Here is a 22,820-nt window from a genome sequence, read left to right as displayed (position 1 = left end):
TTATCATCCACAACTTTCAAAGGAATTTCAAACATCTTCATGCCAGGTTTCCCAGACTTACTTTTTATTTAATTTTTCAGGATAGAGAAGAGCCCATAGAGACTCAAGGAAAGCACCAGCTCAAGCAAAGGGCACTGTCTACACATTTCACTCCCCGGGTGATAAACGCAGTACGCAGCAAGACAAAGGTGCTGGGGACAACCACAAATATTATAAATCTACGGGAAGCAATTGTCTTATTTGTTCTTTAAGTAGACCAAATGTTATGAGAAGCAATACTACTTCTTCAGCCTGGTAATATCTTTCCATGCCCACCTTAATACACAGTCTACAAAACACTACAGTGAAGTGACTGTTCAATTCTAAAGCAAAGTGGTCTAACACTTTTTTTTCTTTTTTTTATTTTTTTTTTTTTCTTAAGAGAGAGACTACTAAACACAATAAATGTTTGCAAAAATCTATTTCAAGCGGGGAGAGGGATTTCCTCCATAAACCGGTCCCTTGGTTTCCCTGGTGTTTCAAAAGGGTAGGCATTACCATTATTTTTTAATTCATGCTGATAAAATTATTGTGTGAAACAAACACAGAATCATAGAATGGTTTGGGCTGGACAGGACCTTAAAGATCATCTAATGCTATGGGCAGGGACACCTTCCCATAGACCAGGTTGCTCAAAGTCCCATCCACCCTGGCCTTGAACGCTTCCAGGGATGGGGCATCCATAGCTTCTCTGAGCAGCCTGTTCCAGGGCATCACCATAGAGTCATTTCAGTTGGAAGAGACCCTCAGTATCATCGAGTCCAACCATAACCTAACTCTAGCACTAAACCATGTCTCTAAGAACCTCATCTATTCATTTAAAAGGCATTTAAACAAGATTCTTAGAGACATAGTTTAGTTCTAGAGTTAGGTTATGGTTGGACTCGATGATCTTAAGGGTTTTTCCCGACCAAAATGATTCTATGATTCTATGCAAGCATGGGGTCCTATGGGAGGAGGGAATCCCTGTTCTCATCTTTTGCCCTCTAAAAGGTCATTCCTCTCCTCAAAATGCCACTGAAAACCCTTCCCTCTGCGCTGCCACCTGACACGTCCCCACAACACCAACACCTCTGCTTTGCCTGCAGAGATGTGATGCTGCCCAGTCATACACAATTCCTCTACACTCTTCCTGTGACACGGTGGTGCAAGGGCTACCGAATACAGGGACAGCTGCTCCAGAGGCAAGCAAGACGGAAAGAGAGAAATATTTATTTTATCCTCTCACAATTTCAGCAAAGCACCTTACAGAAGTTTTACCGTAAGCACATGCCTCCTGGCTCCATAAAGCACATACACATGTACTGAGGTACTTTGCTGAGCTTTACCACAAGGCAGGATTCCAGAGCACATCCTGCTCCAGGCCATCAGTCACACTTCAGGTCCTTCTCCAGCACTTTTCATTCAGATATACGAAAAATATCATGGCTGTGCTGACTATATACCCATCCGACAGAATACAAGCAAGGAGTCAATGCACTCTATCCCATATAAGAAAGGTTTAGCAAAGATTATCTAAATAGCTAAAACGCAAGCAACTCCCATATTCACAGAGGAATAAAGGCAAAGATTCTGAATTTTATTGTAGTCAGTAACAGAGTCTCTGATAATGAGGGATGCAAGTGCACAATGAAAGATCTAGGGATTAGACTGACAACCTTTTGAGCCCTCAGTATTTCCCACAGGCCAGTATACATCTTTCTAAGTAACTTAAGAGAAATGAAGAAAATACTCTTAAAAATGCTTCAGTATAGTTCAAAGATCCAGCTGCAGACTGCTAATATTGGTAGATAAGCAATGTTTCATACATTGGTTTATGCACAACTGACAGAAGAATGACAGAATTGTCTTCCCTGATACAGCTAATTTAGAACATACCCCAATACATCATGTATCATGACCTTCCATTAAATGCATCGTACTAGTACCCAGGAGACATGTTCCCAAAGCAAACTGTGGTCATGAAATTAGATGCTCTACCTGACCTGAAGCAGAGACTGGTCCCTGTTGCAAAACAGTTAGAATCCAAGGGAATACAGTAAGTCTCAACGAGTTTTTTGGTAAGGGAAACCATAGGGCAAGTTTAAACGCGGTGATTTCTTAAAATCTAATTACTCTGGATCTTGGACTTAAGTAAAACAAGCCATTTTACCATCTAATGCAAAGCCCTTATCAGTAGTAATGTGCTGTCAAATTTAAGTACTTTTATTATTCACTGGCAGCATTTAAAATTCTCACTTCTGATTAGAAAACCTGAAGATCAATAATGCTAAGGGAAGATTTAGTCTCAGTTAACATCTTCAGAACTATGCCAAGGAAGTGGAAGGCTTTCTGAAATCAAATGTTCTTTCAGATAACACGGGTTGAACTGATTGATGGCTGTGTATGCTCTTCACAATGTCCTTCTATATACAGTTGAAGTGATCTGATTTATAACTGAAAAAAGCTTATTAATCTACTAACTTATTATTTTTCAAGAAAACCACCTGCACAGGTATCTCTTCAAATTACATTAAATGTGAATATATTTTGTCACTTTTAAAACCAGCTCAACCTTTTTCTTTTATGTTCTTTGGCAACAGCTGATGATGTCAGATAAAGAACAACATTTCCTCTGCAGCTTTAAACATTTGCATAATTATTAACTTTGGTGGCAAGCACATAAAAGTGTGGACTCAGTTTTGAGCAGAAAAGGAAATGGGCTGTAAAAACTTCTGTATGTAAGAGTTTTTCTTATTAAAGAATAGACTAGGAATGACTACATGGAGATTATTTTTGTAGTGGAGGAACTTGCAAACAAGGAAGAAATAACATTGTGTTTGGAAGATAATGCTAGCAAAATTCAAACATCGGTATGGAAAGTTTCATTAAATGGCAGCAGTTAAATTCTGGACCTTGCCTGAGAATACAGTGATTTCCTCTAGCACTTGAAAGCCTTAAATCAGACATTTTTTCTACAAAATAGATTCCAGATCCTGCAGAAACTGCTTACAGCAGGAATCACTTTTTCAATCTCTGTTCCCATCCCTTCCCAGGAGGTAAAGATGATAAAACTTTCAGATGGATACAAATTATTCTATCCCAAGAGGAGCTAAAAGCAGTAGTAAGTAGCTACTTATTTTCCACTAAAATCTTCATGTGCAGTGTCCAGAAGCACTTACCCTGCCAATAGCCAAAGAAAATGCCAAATGCTCCCCGCCAGCTCCTCAGTAATGAATGCTGAATATTAAGTGATATATTTCATTCTCCATGCATATTATGCCACCCCTGCAATGCTACCATGCCATGAAAGAAAATATAATCTTATCCTGAGTCTTAAAAATATAAATAGAAGCAGGAAGCAGAAATGCTGCTTAGCAAGACTCCTCCTCATTTTGTTTATTATTTCATTGACTATACTGGGAATCTCCAAGGAAACTAAAAAAATATTTGATACATAATTTTTCTGTGTTTGCCAGAAATACTAAACAATTAGGAAAATCCTTAATCACCTTCACTTTTTCCTCAATTCCCATATGCACACATACTCTCGTAAGAAAAAAGTCCATTCTTTCCCTTTTTTTGTACCACTGGACTTCATTGTTTCTTTGGCAAATAAACACAGGAAAACACTCAACTGCAAGCTTAGAAGTTCTCATATTGGCTGAAAAAACCATCACTGCAGAAAGACTGGATATTAGTACAACTGTACACCTAATAAAACACGAGGTCTGTCTTTATTGGTAATATTATTTTCATTAGGTAGAAAAGTTCATAACAGTACAACCTCGTAGCTTTTAGACTGGATGGCTTACAACCTCTGCTTTTCACATGACAGTAGTAAAATTATCTTCCATTGTATCAGTTTCTTAAGATGGATTTTCAACACCACAAAAGAAACCTGTATCCAAGCAAGTGTTTAGCACCAAATTCTACATCCTGTGCAGTCTAGTCTAAGTGAACCTGCTTTAGCAGGTGGGTTGGATTAAATGAACTCCAGAGGTCACTTCCAACCCCAACCATTCTGTGATCTCAGCACCTGCATGGTCACTGGAGTAGCTGGGGAAAAGGAGCGGCAGGACACTAAATTGAGCCTCCCCTCTTTTACCGCTAAACTACTGGATAACAACACCAAAAGAGCCCTGGAAAAAAAAAGTCTAACTGGACTTTTCTCACTTTTTATCCTTTTTTTTTTTTTTTTTTTTGAAATGCACTTAGCCTTGTTAAGCTCATTTCATTCTTTAGAATATACCATAAAGCAACAATTCGGTTCAGCCATATAGCTTCCTACAAATTAAAACTAGTTCTAATTATTACTAAACACCAATGTTAATTAATATAATTGATTCATTATTTCCGGTGCAAAGTTATTCTGAATTTACATACACAGTCACCAGACTTCCAAACTCCAACCTTCCATGGAGCACTCCTTAACAGTACTCTATTTTGCACAAAGCCTATTGTTACTCCTTTGTGTTACTCCAGGTATTATAATAAAAGATCCAACTGTAACAACACAGCCAGATGGTCGCTATTTTGTTACTTGTACGGTTCTTGCAAGCAGAAAGAACATGAACAACCCATGTGATCAAGAGAAAAGGTGTTCAATTAGTTGAAAAAGAAAGCTTTAATTTATGTTCTTTTTTATATGAAAGCTGTAAAATTCTTTGGGAATCTGCACACCATTCATAAATCATTTAACAAAGTAGAACATTCAATGCAATTTGTAGACATCAGAAAATTACTAAAAGCTGTACAAGTATATCAAAATATTTAATAATCCATTCCACACGTGAAGAGTCAGAACCAATTCTCAAATCCCAAAGCTCAGATATTAATAGAACAATTTAATTTTCTGAATTGATCTTTTTGTGAACCCGTAAACAAGATCCAGTTCTTAAAAACAATTCCTCATCACTGCCTCCAACTGAGTCAGTAGCATAAATCGAGCATTTTACTGAGTTTCTGCTAGACAGAAATTTGAAATCAGAAAACCACTTCAAAAATTAATGAAACAGACATGATTCAGAACTGAAGGAAAACCAGGACACTGGCCAATTTCAAAGGAGTTTGAAATTTTAACCTATTCTTTCTCAGTGCCTGGATACTGTTATCATTCAACACTAAAAATTATTACCTACTTTCAAATTATGTGAGTTTATACACTTACCGTTAATCCATTTGGCTTCTGGATTATGAACTATGAACTCTTTTCTGAAGAGATCTTCCAAGGACAATCTGGTTTCTGAAGAATTTGCAAATTCATCTAAAATAAACATAACAGGATCATTTTAGATAGTCATTACAATCAATATATTTAATGTAGTTTGCATAACATTGGAATTACAGGACCAGAATACATAGTTCAAGGGTTCTATTGAAATCAATAACAATACTTTGATCTTAATTTTTTTCACTATGAGAAAATGATACATTTTTCTTCAGTAAAACTTCAGAAAACAAAGTATTGGTACCTCATGGACAGGACAACTGAAGAACACAGTGCTTGGCTATTTATTACACTAGGACTGTAGTGGCAAAGTTCCTCCTTCCCACAGCCCTGCACCATGAGAAAAGTCTGATCAAAATGAATACAAACATTTCCTGATGGCCAAAGGATGCAGGCCATATTGATGACCTTATACAGACAGAAACTAAGCAAAATACTCCTGTGAGTAAATTTTGAACCAATTTCACCTATTCTACATATTAAAATGTAAAAAATTTTTTAAAAAATCCCACTGCATTCTATATTTACATTTTATAGCTTATGTTTGCTCTCTAGTGATAAGCACAACATAACATTTAGCTAAGAGCCTCAAACATGATAGAACCCAGGAATATTGTGCTTCTGAACATCAGGCAACATTGATTTTCAACATACAAAAAAGTTGCCAGCTCCTGAAATCATCTCCACACTTCAGAAAAAAGACACTCTGCTAAATTCTGCTTTTCTTGTGCTGCAGGTTAAAGTAGCAGAGATCCAAAAGTGAACTGTCACATACCATGTGAAATCAAAGGTACTATTAAAGCAAGTTTTGCTGTCAAAACACAAAGGTTCCAATGAATATTCACTGATAGCAGCTATGCACTTCATCTAACCGCTTTAGGCTATTTAGGAGAACAGCAGCTGCCAAATCTGCATTACACGGTGCCTGTGCACTAGCAAAAAGATGCACCTATGCACTTCCTATGCTATCAACCAGACAGATGCCCGCTCAGGTCTTTTAATCATTTTATCATTACTGGGCAGGTTTGCCATAGCATACTGCAGTATTTCTCTGCTCTATGAGCTTTTCTTTCCAATGTCTCAGGCATCCACCTTCTCTATGAGAGGATTGTTCGTCAGTCAGATTTTGTCCTTACAGATTGCTGAAATTAAACAGTGCCACTGATGACAGACCCACAGAACGAATATCTGGAATCACAGCATCAAGGAGCAATCTTGTTATCTTTCTGTCAACCCAATATGTCACCAGCACATTTTTAACAAAGTAATGTGCCACGTAAGGGCTGTATTTCAGATGAAAACATGACCCCTTCACAGTGAATAAAGTCAATCATAGTTTCATTATTGGTCTTTATTCAGCCAAATTTCTCACTAAGAAGCCCAGCTGAAAGCTTACTGGAATCCACAACAACATGATTTTTTTGCCTTTAAAAATGTCAGCACTGCCTGCTGCAGCCACTTCAGTCAGTATTAATAAGGTGCATCCTCACTGTATTGAAAAGAAACGTCTTTTTAATGCACATCATAAATTTTCAGCAGACACAAGGCCATCCGAGCTGCTCACCCCACGGCTCTGCTGCACTTTGCACGTGCCTCCCTCCCAGGTCTCAGCACTTACTCACCGTGATCAACTCTTCCTGCACCTGATGTCTTACAAGCCTAAGCAAGGAGAGTTGTTCAGATTCTCTCTCATAAAACAAGCGTTCTAATCCTTAAATAAGCTTTTTGCCCTCTTCCTGCCGTGCAAAATCACCTGTTTGGTTTTTTTTCTTTAGTCTCCAAGTCTAGCATGGGACACAATATTCCACTTGCAGTTTTACCAGAGCTTTTAGGCATAGTAACATTATCTCTCTTGATCTATTCCTAATCCCCCTGTTTACACATCATGGGACCTTGTTAGCTCCTGCCACACACTGAGTTTTTATGTTCAAGGGAAGCACATGTGTGCAACTCAGCTCCACAATTACATTCCCTGTCTTCAAAACTCTGCTTCTAACTTAACAGCATCAAATACTGGGCTCTTCATATGCCCATTGTCCCCTCTCTCCATAACCTTGCTGACTACCCTCCAGAAGCTGTTTTCCATCACCTATTTGGATTTGAGACACCCTCGCCCTGATGCTGTTTGTGATCCCAAAAAGTGTCCCTATAACCTTTCTTGCGTCTATTTATTGTGACCCCTTATATCCTGCCAGTTTGCCAACTATCAGTCATCCTCACACAAGCTTCTGTTGCCAAAAATTGTTTTACCCAAGGCAGTTTAGTTTTCACAGGTTTTTTTAAATTAATTACTTTAATAAAAATCACTAAAACAATACATCAATTGTGTACAGAAAGGCTGTCAGAGAACAAAGTTGCACCAGCTCTGCTGTCTTCTATCTAATTCACGTGCCTGACAAGTAATCTTGATATAAATTGCAATTTAAAGTAACTTTTTTGATTGTTAGCATTTCTTAGCTGAAAAAATTGGCATTTTCAAGCAACTTTACTAGATATTCGACAAATACTTTTTTTTTCTGATGCTAAGTCCTTACCAAAACAGAACCTTGTTCATAATTCTTGACATGAGCTTCTCACTCTGTCAATATCTCACATTGTATCACTTTTTAAGAAAAATGTTGATTTGACATCAAAAGACTCTAAAATATAATAGTAATTTATGTTTCCAAAATGCTTAGTTTGTATATAGCAAGACGAATTACCCATCATGTTAACTCTCAAAGCACTATACTGGGTTAATCTTTCTTGAGCACAAGCACAAATTAACATGTACTTCACAAAGTACCTGTTTTATTTTAAAGACTGACTTTTTCCACTTTATGTTTCTTACCACCATCTCTTTTTCACTTCCATTTAAAATTTCATTGAATTATTCCTTGAAGGAATCATATTTCCAATGTTCTCACACTATTTCCTACTGATTTCTATATTTCAGTCTGAAATTATATATCCTACATACAGAAAACACACAGAGATTACAAAAGATACAAACAAAAATCAAACGTTAAAAACTAAATGGCTACTTTTCAACTACAGATCAAACTAACAACAGTTCAATAACTGGTGTGTTTTTATTCAAATTACAAACCTGTTTGTGCTTACTAAACTAGAAGACTGCAAAAGTAGAAATTAATAGCCTCGTTACTTTGCATGAGTTTGTAAGATATTATTTTTGCAGATTAGCAATTAAAAGTAGTCAAAACACTCATAAAAAACTTAGTAAATATAAGTATAAATGATGTAGTGTAGTATATTTTTAACTCAAACTCCTTACTGACTTTTCCACCCAAAACCAGTTTTAACACCAGGAATTAGGATAAAGGTTTGATGTTAAATGCCATCTAAAAAGTGGAAAAACACCACTAGTCCACTGTGCGCAAGCTAACAGGTGTATCTATAACTGGGAATTAGTATACTTCATATTAAGTTTTCATGAAAAAGGAAAAAGAACTTGCCAGAAAGCAATCAGATATCAAAACTTGTTTGCCAGTTTACAGTACTTACAGGAAGCCTAAACATCACTGAATGGAAACCTGAATCTCCTGGTAATGAATTTCTACTTCAGCAAAAGTAATTTTAAGTTTGCTTTCTATTCATTTAAGAGTGGCATGAGAGATGGTGTGGAAGGGTTGGTCCCAACCCTTTTCTAAACACAATATTTATCTATTGGACATAATCCAAATGGATCCTCTTCCTAGAGCTCAATTTTACTCAAGACAATTTAAAAAAAGTATTTTCTGTCAGTTTGGCTGACCTAAATGTTCTCTAAAGGATTTTGTTTTTTCCACAAAGCCGTCCTGGTTTGTTTGTTTGGATTTTGTTTTCTTTTGTTTTGTTGGTTCTGTTTGTTTGTTTCCCTCAATAGACAGCAAACTCAGAGTTTCCTTTGAGTCTATGAGTAGAGTTACATGTGATTACCGTATATCGGCATACACGGTTTAAATGCCGACATCACCATCCCAGTAAAGGAGTCCCACATACAGCATTTGAGTCTGGCACACCTTCAGAAACTCTAAGTTAACATGAAGGTAGAACTGTAGTCATTCCCAAAATGGAAAACAGCCTTAAGCATTATGGTGAAACAGCTGTACAAAGGTGGCAACGTCTGTACAATTTTTAGGCTGTTCCTATGTGATTTGACATACAAAAGCTTTTAGTTGCTAGTAATTCTAGTTGAGCATTTCTCGGTTTTGAAACGTACATCAACATTAGTCAATTAGATAGGTCTTCAGAAAATCCCTGTGATGTGGAACATACTGCCATGATGCGAAGAACAAAAAACGTGCCAATTTGAAGGCAGGAGTGAGGCACTGATCCCAGAAAATCTACCTATGAATATTTCAGGATGTGCAGGTTATGTGATGAAACTTCAAAACCATGAAATAGAATAAAAGCACAACAAGAACGATACTTGTCTTATGTTAACACTGACAGAGAAACCAAACGATGGCATCTCATAAACAGCTATTTCCACCTCTGCACTGGCCATTAATTCACAATATAAAGAAAGTTATATTTATAGGATCGTTCCCAAAGTATTTTCTTCTTTTAGTCTCTCTTATATACTTCTCCAGTAATCATCTCCAAGTATTACACACAGAAATCACTGGATTCATAATTAAATTGCCCCAGAAGATAGACAGGCTCCTATTCTGAAACTCCCAAGTTCTTCCACACTCCAGTCCCTTCAAAAAGAGCAACCTCATTCTTTGGCATCTCCATGTACTTTATCACTGCACTTTTCCTTATTTCACCAAGGCTCAGAGAGAGCTGCTGAGCCTCAGCAAGCGGTTACTAGATAGGGAGTCCATTCAGACTCTGCCACTAGTCTCTTACATTACTGAATGGTCTGGTCTTCCATTTCTCCATCTCTGCTGAGAACACTAATACATCTATAAAGCTTCTGAGTGTTAGGACAGATGAAACACAATATAAAGGGGACCAAAACATTACTAATATTGTTGGTATAATTTATGAAAGCCACAATCAGAATTGCAATGCAGATATTTCTTATTTTAACAGAAGCTACTAGGAGGTCAAAATACATCTCTTACTTCAACACAGTTTCTGCTTAGTGTTGTATTTCAAGTTATATTTCATGTAATAAAAACACTAACAAAAAACCCAAGAATTTCCATTTAGTTTTAATACCGTTTATATCTTTAGCAGAAGCTAAAACGTCTTTGAAGACTTTTGCATACAACTTACATAGAAGATTTTCTTTTTGAGCCTTGTTATCTCACACAGAAGCATTGATCCCTCTATTAAAAAAGGCATGAAAGCTGCTGCACAAAGTTTGAGTGAAGTCAGATGACAGCTATTAAAGTGCAAGTTACATTGGGGACAAAGCAACATATAAATGATTGCAGGCAAAAGGGATAATTTCTGGTGGATTTGGCATATCAGTAAATACACTTTTGCCTCCACAAGACTTTTAACTCAACAATCAGGTTTCTGAGCAACCATCATCTGAAATTATTATCATCTCCATAAAAAGCAGCAGCATGATGCACAGTGCTTAGGGGAACTTACATGAAATCTAAAAAGGGCGCATCGGTACAGGCAGAATTAAACAGGGAAAGAAGTCTCCGATGTTCAAAATAGTATTAGAAACAAAAAGCAATATACTCTGAACTATCCCAAGGTAATACACAACAAAATTCTCACTATTGCACTGAACACAGTGATAGTCTGATCTATTATATTTTACAAGAAGAATTAGCAAAACTAGAATAACAAATTAGTAGCCCCTTAGAGCTGAGCACTTTGCAACAGTCAGACCTGTGAGAGTCTCCAAGTTTTTCCTCCCATCAAATGCTAGACACCCCAAAGTGATCTTGAAGTGATCATGAAAGTGAAGAGGGAACAGCCCTGATTAGGATCAAAATAGGGAAAGTAGCTCTCCTACAGTGTACCTCCAAAGCTTTCTTTGGTAAGCATTTCCAACCCGCAAGAAACCCCAGTTTTACAGACCTAGATCATTTTGGGAAAAAGGTTTTTATTTATATCAGGCTCTACAGTCTCTGTGGGATATCTCAGAGCATCTGAGCTGACAGAACTAGTTTTCGCTCGCATGACTTGAACTGAAATGTAGGTCCCAGCTTACATCAAGTTTTCAAGCAAGCTCTCTGGATTCTGAAACAACCTCAGAGATGTTGTAATTCACTGAGCTTTTTTAACATATTAAAAACACTTCCCTAGGTTGTTTACTCTTTTATCCACAAGTGCCTTCAAAGACTTCAATTTATGTTTTTACATCATTAATAATTCTATATAGAAATAAGAGCCAGAGCTGATGTTTATTATTGTGGATTCTGCATAACACTTTTGAGATTTTACAAGCCTTAAAAAATATTACCTCTCCTTGAAAAGAAAAACAGTCTTCTGTCTTAAAGTGTACCAGGATATGCCACCATTCACCCACAACATCTGGTGTTTTATTATTCCCTGAAGAAACTCCTATATACTGAAACTACAGCAGCACATCTTTGCTTTTATTTTTCTCACAAATGTGCTAAGTGGAAATAAGCAAACACTCATTTCTTTATCATTCCTTGGACAGCACCATGTATATGTACTAGGTCTTTACACAGAAGAAGCAGAATAGTCTGAACTATTACTACACACTCTCTCCAGCTGTCTCATTCCCTCTGACAAGCAAAGCTTTTTGATCCTTTTCCATTCAGTCTCACCACCTTCTTTTCTTGCTCACACACAGACCCAACCCAGCTTCCCTTGATGAATTCATCCAGTGGCCAAATTATCTGGAATGACTATTCAACTCAAAAGCACTTCATTAACCTTTTGGTTGAGACAAACTGAGCACTTGCATGACAGAACATCTGCAGACCAATATTTACTATCTAGCCATGCCATCCAAATCAGGTACTTTACACTATAACTTTAATTCTTACGAAAAGGATTCAAAGGTACTTTTTCTTTAACACTTGTGCAGTGTTTCCTTCTCTTAGGTTCCTAGGTGTAGTTAAATGTTTGCTGCCTGAGCAGCAAAATCTTTAGAAAAATAAACCAGATCAAATTATAACAGCAACAACAAAAAAATGTTCAACTGCTTTTTTTTGTAAACTATTTGCCCTCCCCCTTTTTTCTTCTGCAACTGAATCATTAAGTGATTTTGCCTTTCTTTGAGAAAAAGAAAAGGTAAGAAGCTTGTGCATATATGTATGAAAGATGCATGCTTCTGGTTCAGTGAGGAGTTTCACTCTCAGTAGTTTTCCATGACATACAGCCTTCTCTTAGCTCATCTGTGAATCTGAAATTACACCAAGACACAAGTGACAAAATCTTAAAAGTCAGCTCCCAGCTGCTGAGACTAATGAGGACTGCTTGTAGCTGTCTCAAGGCTGAGACAATCTTAAGGACCTATTGCCAAAGCCAAATCTTCTGCTCCACAAGGCCTGTGATAACTTGAGTCTCTACAGACACCAAATTTACAGTAGCCAGAAGTTTAAAATCCTTCAGGGCAAGAGATACTTTAACATTTACACGTCATTTTAACGACTGCATTTTGAATCATACACCTTCAGTAAGATAAAATAAAGAAGTAGGTTACCTGGCGTTAAAAGAATGACAGACATAGTGATGAGTGAACAAACAACTAGAATCACCAGCAGCGCAATAGCAATTCCCTTCCAGTTCCTCTGCGGAGGGCTGTTACTTCCAAGTTCCTACAGGAATGGAAAAAAATAAAAGGAAAAGACCATGTTTCATAAACATATATTTCTAGAACCATTAGTGATAGGAAGATTGCTCTGTGCATACTCATAATCACAGCACGGGAGGTGATCATGGTCCCTCCCCTCTCAATAGCACAGAGTCATCCAAAGGCGTGCAACTCTCATGCTTTTTAATAGATATCTCTATTTTAAATATATATACATACGTAATTTGGTACCCCTAAGAGACAATCAAATGAGCTTATACAGGCCACCCAAAATACAACTGGTGTTAAAATGTGCTGAACATAAACTTCACGACAATATCAACTAGCAGTTTATAAGATAATTATAGGAACGAAATGTAGCAACTTACTGTAATTCCACCTAACATGTTATGGACCATAAAGGTTTAAATACACATCCTTTGTAATGTACACTATTAAGCTTATTTGTGATAGAAAACATTTACAAAACTGCCTGAGGCTCCACGTATTCCGTCTGAAGCTACACAGATCTTCTCTATACAGTAGTTCAACTGTAAACTGCTCCCCTATTACTCGTAAAAAAACAGCAGTAGCTTAAAACAAATGTTAAATGAATTCTTCTGTAACGACTAGTACACTTAAACCTACATTGTCTGTGGTTACATGTTTAACTCCTATTAACTCCAGCCAGGTGCTGTTTAGGTTTGTCAGCAGTAGCAACACATTGCCTGAGTTCATGGTGCAGTTAGAGACCAAGTAACATGTAAACATCTAATAACAGAATGACAAAAACAGTATGACAATTGTTTCATACAATCCTAACTTTCACAGAAGCTAGAGCTGGCAAGCATAAATGTCTCTCTAAGCCTTTTACTATAGCAAAATTAAATGGCTGTGGTATGAGTCTGTGAAAAGAGAGGACTTCTCAGAAGATCACAATTCAGCCTGCTAACAAAGTTGTTACACAAGCGCTTCACAGGCTGCTCAAACTTCCACCAAGCTCCAACTAAATACTGGGTGGGGTAAAAAATGTGGGCTTTAGCCCATGCTTGCCCTTGAAGACAACACCACATAAAAGCCCTTCCACAAGACCTGCTGCCATGACATGCATCAGCACAGCCCTGTAAGGCCAGCTCTCCATTGAATGCACAGGGACTGACTGCCAGGAATGAGGAGAGATTGCTTGGAGCCTCTCCTATTTGATCTGCAATCTTGGGTTTGTAATCTTGCAAGTACACTCCTTTTTCCCTTTCTGCTGGACTAAAGGGCAGAGGGATGGGGGCAACTCTGCCACGCCAGACATCTTGCTCTATGGGAAGGACTAGGACATAGGAAGGTACCTCCTGCTATGTTTTATAAGTTTCCAAAAGCATATTAATGCTTTTTCACACACATATTATTTCATTTTTGTTTTCTGAATTATACATGAGTGAGAAATTGAGATGTTTTCACAAGAGAAAATGACAATGTTCTTGTGTGTTCTTGGCTGGCATGCACCACCTCAACACCATACACCACACACAACAGCATCTCGGTGTCTTTTTTTTCACCTGTTCACTTCCACCTGTAAAAGACCGTTTCTCTCCCTGGTCCTCTTTTCTGGGAGACACAAGGGGGATTCCCCTAAGCTGTCTCTAAGCAATACCACAGGGGAAGGCTCACAGGAGCCCTCAGACCACGGCAACTTCCAGCAGGGAGCCCAGCGCCACCCCAACATGGCTGCCACCCCGTCCTCCCGCCTGGCCTGGGCCTGGCTGAGCTTACTCATTTTAGAGATTGTTAACCTCACCAGAGGAAAAGTAGCCAGTCTGACTACTCAGTTTAAAGCCTAAGCCACAGCTGGTCTTCACGGGACCTTCTTCCCCACCTGACAGGCATTAGCCTTCCCCAGCCCACACCTGAAGCCAGCTCAGACATAGTGGTAAATGGCCACCAGCCAGCCTGGGCTGCTCTCAGCCCTTCCCTCCTGGTGCCTGTAGGAGTAACTGTACTTTTTTATTATTACACAAATCTCTTTGGTGTTGACACTGATAGTGGATGACAATTATAGCATACAGGAGGAAATCACTGAGGATAGCGCAGTCCAGTGGACAGCTCCTCTCAGACTAAACTCCATGCAGCCATGCAGCCATGCAGGAGAAGCCTGATCACCATAACCAACAATGCACCTTTGATGCCCATATTATTTTTGCTAAAGTTGAGGTCTCCTGTCTTCCACAGGCAAGGGTGAAAACAATGGTATAAGCAGGAACTCCTGGCATCCATCTCCTTTTCCCATCCCTTTGCCTCTATTTCTCAGCCTCTTGCAAACGTGCCTGCTCCCCTCATTTTCTTCAGCTCCTTCTGATTCACTTCCACCTCATTAAATACTGATCACCACAGCAACCTCCTGACTTGCCTTACTGACTGTTGGTCTTCTGGGCCTGCTTGATGGCTTCACAAGCCCCTTTGGTGACCCCTAAGATATGAGCATGGCAGAGTTCAACTCTTTCTGGACAGTCCTGACCACACTGACCTTGCAAGAATCCTCAGAAATACAAAACTCATGTCCTGCACATAAACACAGATCCACACAATTATTTTCCCTTAAGTAATAATTATTATAATGTCAATAGCATAGTCTAGAAGATATGAACTTATTCTGAACATAACACCATAAGCCTTACTCACGTGACACTTAGTCCATTGGTAACAGAAGAACTAGCCACACATACAAACAAAAATAAGTGGCACTGAGAAAACAGGAGTCACCCTCAGAGGATCGTGAAAGCCCACTCCAAACCCTGCTCCAAAGGACTAACTTAAAACGACAGAAGCTGGACAACTTGATTAATGTTTTCTGTACAAAAGCCCCTAAAAAAATGTACCAAGTCCTCATTATTCAAAAGGTTCTTCTCTGCAGATGTGAATATTGTTCAGTTTCTAAATATAAAGTTCCATTTTAAATACTTCTCCAATTTTTTTGTAAGGAGCATATCAAATGGATGAATCGCGTATTGAACATACAAAGGTATGTACCCACAGTGAGAAAGAAGGGGGTCTACCAACTAGCTGAAGGCCTTGGACACTGGTATAAAAAGAAGGACTTAACCTCTGACTAAGAAGAAAGTACCTGGGTTTTAATAATTTGATACAAATTATTATTTTTTTCTAAATTATTAGAAGTTTTTAAAAGGTCATGAGGATGTTTTGATATTTAATGACAACATCCTAGTAAGGCATTTGCAGTTGATGTACACTAAAAAAAATATTTGATGAAATTTTAGAAAAATCACTATAATAAGGTGAATTCATAGTACAACTAGTCTCAAGGACATCTCCAATCAACTCTCTTGATGTTAACTGATGCAACTCTGTGACTGTAACCTACAAAGTTTTAAAATAGAGCAAGCTGCTGTTCCTCAACAATAAAATATATTTAGCCTTGCACGGCTTTTCAAAATGGCCATAAGCAAAAGGCAGTGAAATAGATTTTTAGTCCATGTACCACTGGCAAGACAGAAGCTGTCATTTTTGAGTTCAACAAGAAGATACAGGCGTTCAAGAGGAAACATCAGAGAGAGCCATACAATGAGAAGCTTTTGACATCACACAGTTTCCCCATAACTAACTGTTAACTGGCACATAACAACAATGAACACACAGATGGAGATTTAAGGATCTAAGCTTCTAAATAGGCTCTTCTATTAAAGTAGTTTGAAAAATTACCAACTTTTGAAGATTGCATTTTATATATAATACTATCTATAATGTTGTTATAGATTTTACAGCCTAACTCTAATGAATCAGAAAATGGCTGCTCAAAGCACAATACAATTGCATGTATTCTCATTATTTAAAGTACCTTTTCTACAAACCATTTAATTACACTGTTGCCAAAAAACAGTCCTTAAGTAATACATATTTCTGAATGCAATTTATGATTGAGTAATATCTTACAAAAACACTGCTACAAAGACAAAAATCCATTACACTGCATACACAAAAAACCCCTGCACACCAATGTTATAGAACCTAATGGTTTTGGCCCATTCATGCCAGATGCTACAGACCACATTTCACCATGGGCTTTTAATCACTACTATCAGTGAACTCGATGTATGCAACTGAGGGAGGTTCCAGACTAAACCCCTGAACTTTCTGTTCTGTGATTGTCTCCATTTCACCTCTGTTGAAAAGACCCCTACAAGAAAAGGCGCAACTTGCTGTCAGAATGGGTTTATGAAAACCAGTATTATATGCCATAAGAAACGTTGCAAAAAAGTGTAATAAAGTCATCACACCAAAATTTTGAAATAGTAACCAAAAGATAGGCTAAAACTAAAGTCTGCAGAGACCACACATGAGAGGTATGACAGACTGAGGATGCCAAAGGAGAGTACTAATTATTTCAACCCTTCAGCATCCCTCTATGCTGAATCCCACTTGCCACTGAAAAAGTATTTCAGAGGGAAATGCAGAAAAACTATACCCAGAAAATACAAAACGCAAAAATAAATCAAAGATGCTCAGGCATTTTTCTCTCTTCTTTTCTAGGCTAATTCTTAAATATATACTCCCTCTGCAAACACAATTTATTGACTGATAATGAACAGACTCACTACGAGCATGAGAATGTTGTAAGTACTAGCAGGACATGGCTTTGAATTTCACAGTCTATGGCATGTAACCTCATCCAACAGTGCTGAGCTCTTCTCTATTGTTGAACAAAATATAGAGTCTGACATGGATGTTTCACCTTGAGAATAAAAATACCACAAAATTGCCTCCATAATGGATGTGTTGCACCTGAATGTAACAAGAAAACATAACCCAAGTTCCTATTACAATAGAAATAACAACGTGAAACTAATTTCCATTAAATTTATTCCATATAGAAATATTTTTTTATCCAGAAATGCAAGTGCTTATAATTTAAGAGTGCTGTTTCCTTTTAAGTAGTATTGGGGATATTGATTTGGGAAGAAGAATCACTTAAAATTAATAGAAAAAAAAAAACACCTCAAATATTTCCATATTTTTATCAGAATAAACTTACAATCTTTCTTGTAAGCAGCATAACCAGAAAAAAAAAATCAGAGCTTCTTACCTAAAGCTTATCGAGTTGCACAGTTTTATTGTTAATCAATGAGGATAAAAAGCCTTTAAGGCATAATTTTTCTAGCAAGCATGTACAACTGAGGAGACAATAAAAGGTCAGAAAATATTACCTAACAGGCTGCCTTAAAAAGTCAGGTTTCTGAATTATCTTATTAGCATTTTCCTGATCTCTTGGGAAACTACTTCTGTAAACTACAATACAATTTCTACCCTGGAAATAACGTCAGGAGCAGTAGGAGGCTCCCGGTGCAGTGGGCACGCAGAAGGGCACCGGCTAAAGCCTGAGGAATAACAAGTGCCTCTGCCAGGTTGTTCCAAAAGAGGCAGGTTAAAGTGCAGCATCCCCTCTGGGGAAAGACATGAAAAACAAACTTTTAGAGACAGGCTAACCCCAAGAGCTGGCATTGAACTAAACCACTTTTTCTCATAGAACTACCTGCCTGCGCTGCAGTCAAACCATCCGATAAATGGCGAGATGAGCCAAATATAGAAAACGTATTTAACTATCAAAATTAAAGACAAGAACCCCACCAGTTTTAACTATTTCTGCTCTATATAGCTGCGTACCTTTATTTCTGCAATCTGGAGTGAACCTCACCAGGTTTTCTCTCTCAGTGGTACAAGTGTGCAGATGCACACTGGTCTTTATCCCTTTACCTCCCTTACCACTACGGCCATGGGATGTAGCAGTTTCTGCCAGCACAGCAGTCTTGAATGAATCACCTTCTTTTGTCTCTTTTTTCTTCTTTTGAAACTCCTGTGCCATCACTAGGACAAAGCCTACAGAGGAAAGCTCTAAGTAGAATCACAGCCTTCCCTTATTTTGGCAAGAATTTCAGGGCTAAGCACATTAGGGTAGGAAAAGCAAATGTAATTTTCTTTGCAGTAGGAATGAGAATGAGTCTCACTCTGTAGTTTAGATGTAATCACAAGAGTACCACTTAATGACTCCTCCAGCATCTACTTCATTAAACACTATCATTTGCATTCCCCAAACATGAAAAAAAGGTGATAAACATAAAAAGACAAAGAGTTTCAGATTGTGTCTCAGGTGTTTTAAAAGACAGACTGAGGATATTTATAGTAAAAAGACTGCAGTCTTTCCGGAGTTTTTTTACATTGCTGGTCCTGCAACTGATATTAAATCCTACCTGCCCTGATTTTGCAGTGTGCTGTTTGCAGGAAAATTACCACAGCAAGCACATAGAATTTGTGATGAAATAATTGCATCCATTTCTTCCCAGCTGTTTTTGACTAATCCCATGGCCTAGACAGCAAGAGAGACCAAAGGACAGATCCAGAGAGTGGCACAGGACCGTTATAACCCATTTGCATAAGTACCCATCATTTTCATCCCTCCTGCTCCCTTTACAATTTGCCATGTTATCCTATTGCTCCAGTTCTTGTCTGAATGATTATGGTCATACAATTACTTTCCCCATTCAACATCTTTATTCATTAAAACGTTGATGCTTCTTTACAGAGTCACTGTAAAATGCCACTTTCACGGGAATGCAGGACACTCCATCAGCTCTGTGGATAACGGGCTTTTTAAAAAGAGAGCAGCTTGTTAGCAATTACTCTGATTAGAACAGGTGTGGATATGGATACAGGAACAATCTGTCTTCATATTTTTATTTCTCTGGGCTGTGCTGGTAAGAGAAATCCCTTCTTTTGCAGAGCCAAACTGAAAAAACCCAGCCCAAACTAATACAAATGAAACAAAACAAAATCCACCCTGTCTCAGTAAAAATAAACCAAAAGAGTAAATGTGCACATGTAAATCATTCTGAGAAGTGTTAATCACCAACACTGGTTAAGTATTTTCTTAACCTTGCAAAATATTTTGTGATTCAACCTTGATCATTTTTGTTCTAAGCAGAGAGAATTTTTTTCCTGGGCCTGCAAGTGCCCATTCAAGAACTGAATTTTGGTAATTTTTGATCTTTAATAACAGCTTTGTTAACACCCTTAGTTCCAAATACTCACAAAAAGATCAGAAACATTTATGGAAACTATTTAATGTATTATGGCTAGCATTACGAATGCATTTCACATCGTCCAACTCATTTTGCAGTGTACCTTGTAACATTTACTCAAACAATGAGCTAGATATTACAGCAGACAAACAATTAAAGGCCTAACTTCTAAAGGATTCTATGGAAATCCCTCTTCAAGGTCTAATCACAGTCAAAAATTTTAGTCATTACCTATACATGCAATAAATACAAAAGCAGGGAGAAAATGGGGTCAGCACCACTGATTGAAACAGCGTGGCATGTGTGGGTGGCCACAAATTTTAAATTATACTTCTTTTTAATGAGCACAACAGTACTCACATTTACAGCACAGAAAAGCAAGGGTGGGAAAGCAAACTATAATTGTGCGTGACATTAAAAAATGTAAAATGCAGATCAAGGAAAATACTGCCATAAGGACTGTTGAGCAGCTGGGGCAGAGGGAGTCTCGGATAAAATAACAATGAATAACAAAACTGGTTTACATTGGACATAAAAAATGGCCATGATGTAAGACAAGCTACAGCAGGCAAGGGAATTCCTTTGGCTTTTGGGAGCTGAGCTGAACATAACACACTCCTAGGAAGAGGGATAATGCCACGTAGAGTTACTGCAACTTCATTGAGACTCAGTACTTCAGTTTGTCAGCCCTTTTCATCTTATTCTCACTATCTTTTACAGTTTATTTCTAACAAAGTTGCAGAAGACAAACTACTGTACTCTTGTTCTGGTCCAGCAGAAATACTTGCAGAACTAAGGAGAATAACAATGTTCTGACAAGATGTATCTTGAGACTCAAAAGTCCTTATGTGAATGAAAGCTACAGATATCCACCTATGGGGATTTTTGGAAGTTCTTGACTAGAACAATTACTGAACAACTGCTTTATTAAATACATCTCTTTGCAACATTCATCCAGTCTCCCCTGCAGACCTCACCTCTGGACAGCTGGTTCTCAAGGGGTCACACAACCTTTTGGGGGTCTGAGGGTCCCCGCTAGCCCTGGTGTGACTCCACAGTACGTTCCCCGTGTCCTCATCGGACCAAAGCTCCGATAATCACACTGTGCTGCATCTTCTCCTCCTCACTAAAGTCTCATCTTGAAGCTGATGAGATTTCTGTAGGAATATGAAAAGCTATCTCTATATTGAAGACTGCCCACAAGATTACACAGAAATAAAGCAAGTGACTCATTTCCAGTGAGCCCATGGATCATTACTATCTAGAGGAAATCAACGATTCTTTTGCCGTAATTAGAGAAAATTCTTAATGTCTTTTACTAAAGCAAGTAATGCCAGGGACAGAAAAAGATGGCAAAACAGCAGGCACAAACATGATTTTATTGCAGGTTACTATGATGTAAAGGAAGAATTCTATCTGAAAACTGGCACAGTCATTTACAGCCAAAAAGGCATTTTCACAAATTCCTATTGATCCAAACTTTAATGAAATGTCACAGGATAGTAACATATTTCTTCCATTCTTATTTTGTTGAAGAAAAATCATTCAATCAAGTAAAATTATATATCTCAAAAAAAAATATACAGAAACGGATGAATACAGGCTATACACATTGCATACCTACAGATCTTTCTACAGATATATCAGTTGTTTGCAAAACCTCGTCCTTTTCACTACTCAGAAACTAAATTATACTTGGCCTGATTTTTTTTAAGCTTTTAAATGTATTTTTTTATTTCTCAATATATATGCAAGGTCCCATAGCAGACAACTTTTAAAACTGACATAGTCAATTTTGGCATTAATGAGTAGATCTGTTTGACAACATAACATTACTACTTCATTGAAGGTCAGAAAAACAGGGAAGGTTACTATACTGCAGTAATGTCACATACGTCAAATTCAGGTTTATGCCACGTAACTTTACAATTTAAATTGAATACAGTGCCCCCATATTTAGTAGTATAACACCAAGCACTGCACTGGAGCGTAACTTAAAATTAAGAAAACTGTTAGATTAGAAGAAACAAAACTGCCTTTTGGAGTTTCTCATTGTTCAGGTATTTGTACACGTGTAATTTTATGCCATTTAAGAGTCCTGGAGAATGGATTTGACAGAAACATGTTTTTAGATCAGTGATATTAATTCAGGAGTTGTCAAAATATGGAACAAATTTGTAAAAGTTATTTGCAAATTTACATCAATATTTTTCTATTTGTTTTCATATTTACATAGAAATTACTTTAGAAAAAAAGTAATGTAAATCCAAATGTGCCTTAATAAGTCTTTGTGTGCACATATATATGTATACACATACACGTTATCACTGAATACATATACAGATAAATATTATTCAAGGCAACATTCCTATAAATAAATTAAAATGTAAATAAGCCAAAGAGTGTCAGTACTGGGAAAGGGAACACTGTAACTTTTGCATTTACAGTGATCTAAGGCACTAGAAAGTTAGGTAAGTTTGCCAAGGTCATAGAGAATGGTAAAGCAGCAACTCTTTATGTAAATATTTGTGAACAAAACTGTAGCAAATAAAATGATCTGGCCAGTATCACTGGCTCAAGCTACCACAGACACGTGTGGACGTAAAGATGCTTCTGTTGACAAGTTTGTCCAGTTGCTGTTTTTATTGAAAGCCAAAGAAATGTGTAGACACATCAAGGTCTGCTCTAGCAAAGCTTGGACACCCTGAGAAACAACTCAAAATAACATTTTATTATGGAGATAAATAATCCCCTGTGATCTTCTGACTCTCGCTGAAAGCTCCTATTGCTGCAATAGCTGGGAAGTTCCAGCCTATAGGGGAAATTAAGC

At 37.7% G+C, this 22,820-nt stretch overlaps 1 protein-coding gene across 2 annotated transcripts in view; it reads right to left on the bottom strand.

The window, feature by feature from the left end:
- The window catches only part of DPP10 (dipeptidyl peptidase like 10), a 495,948-nt gene that overhangs the window by 209,218 nt on the left and 263,910 nt on the right, over nt 1–22,820 (bottom strand). For both annotated transcript variants that reach the window (XM_065070392.1, XM_065070391.1), the window contains exons 2-3: nt 12,822–12,936; nt 5,189–5,284 (exon numbers count right to left, since the gene is read on the bottom strand). In XM_065070392.1, coding sequence (XP_064926464.1) covers nt 5,189–5,284; nt 12,822–12,936 — 211 coding nt within the window. The remainder of the gene's footprint in view (nt 1–5,188; nt 5,285–12,821; nt 12,937–22,820) is intronic.

Source organism: Columba livia, chromosome 7 (assembly GCF_036013475.1).
Source record: "Columba livia isolate bColLiv1 breed racing homer chromosome 7, bColLiv1.pat.W.v2, whole genome shotgun sequence".
Taxonomy (NCBI): Eukaryota; Metazoa; Chordata; class Aves; order Columbiformes; family Columbidae; genus Columba; species Columba livia.
Note: the sequence above shows the minus strand (reverse complement) of the source record. Positions and strands in the feature narration are given on the sequence as shown.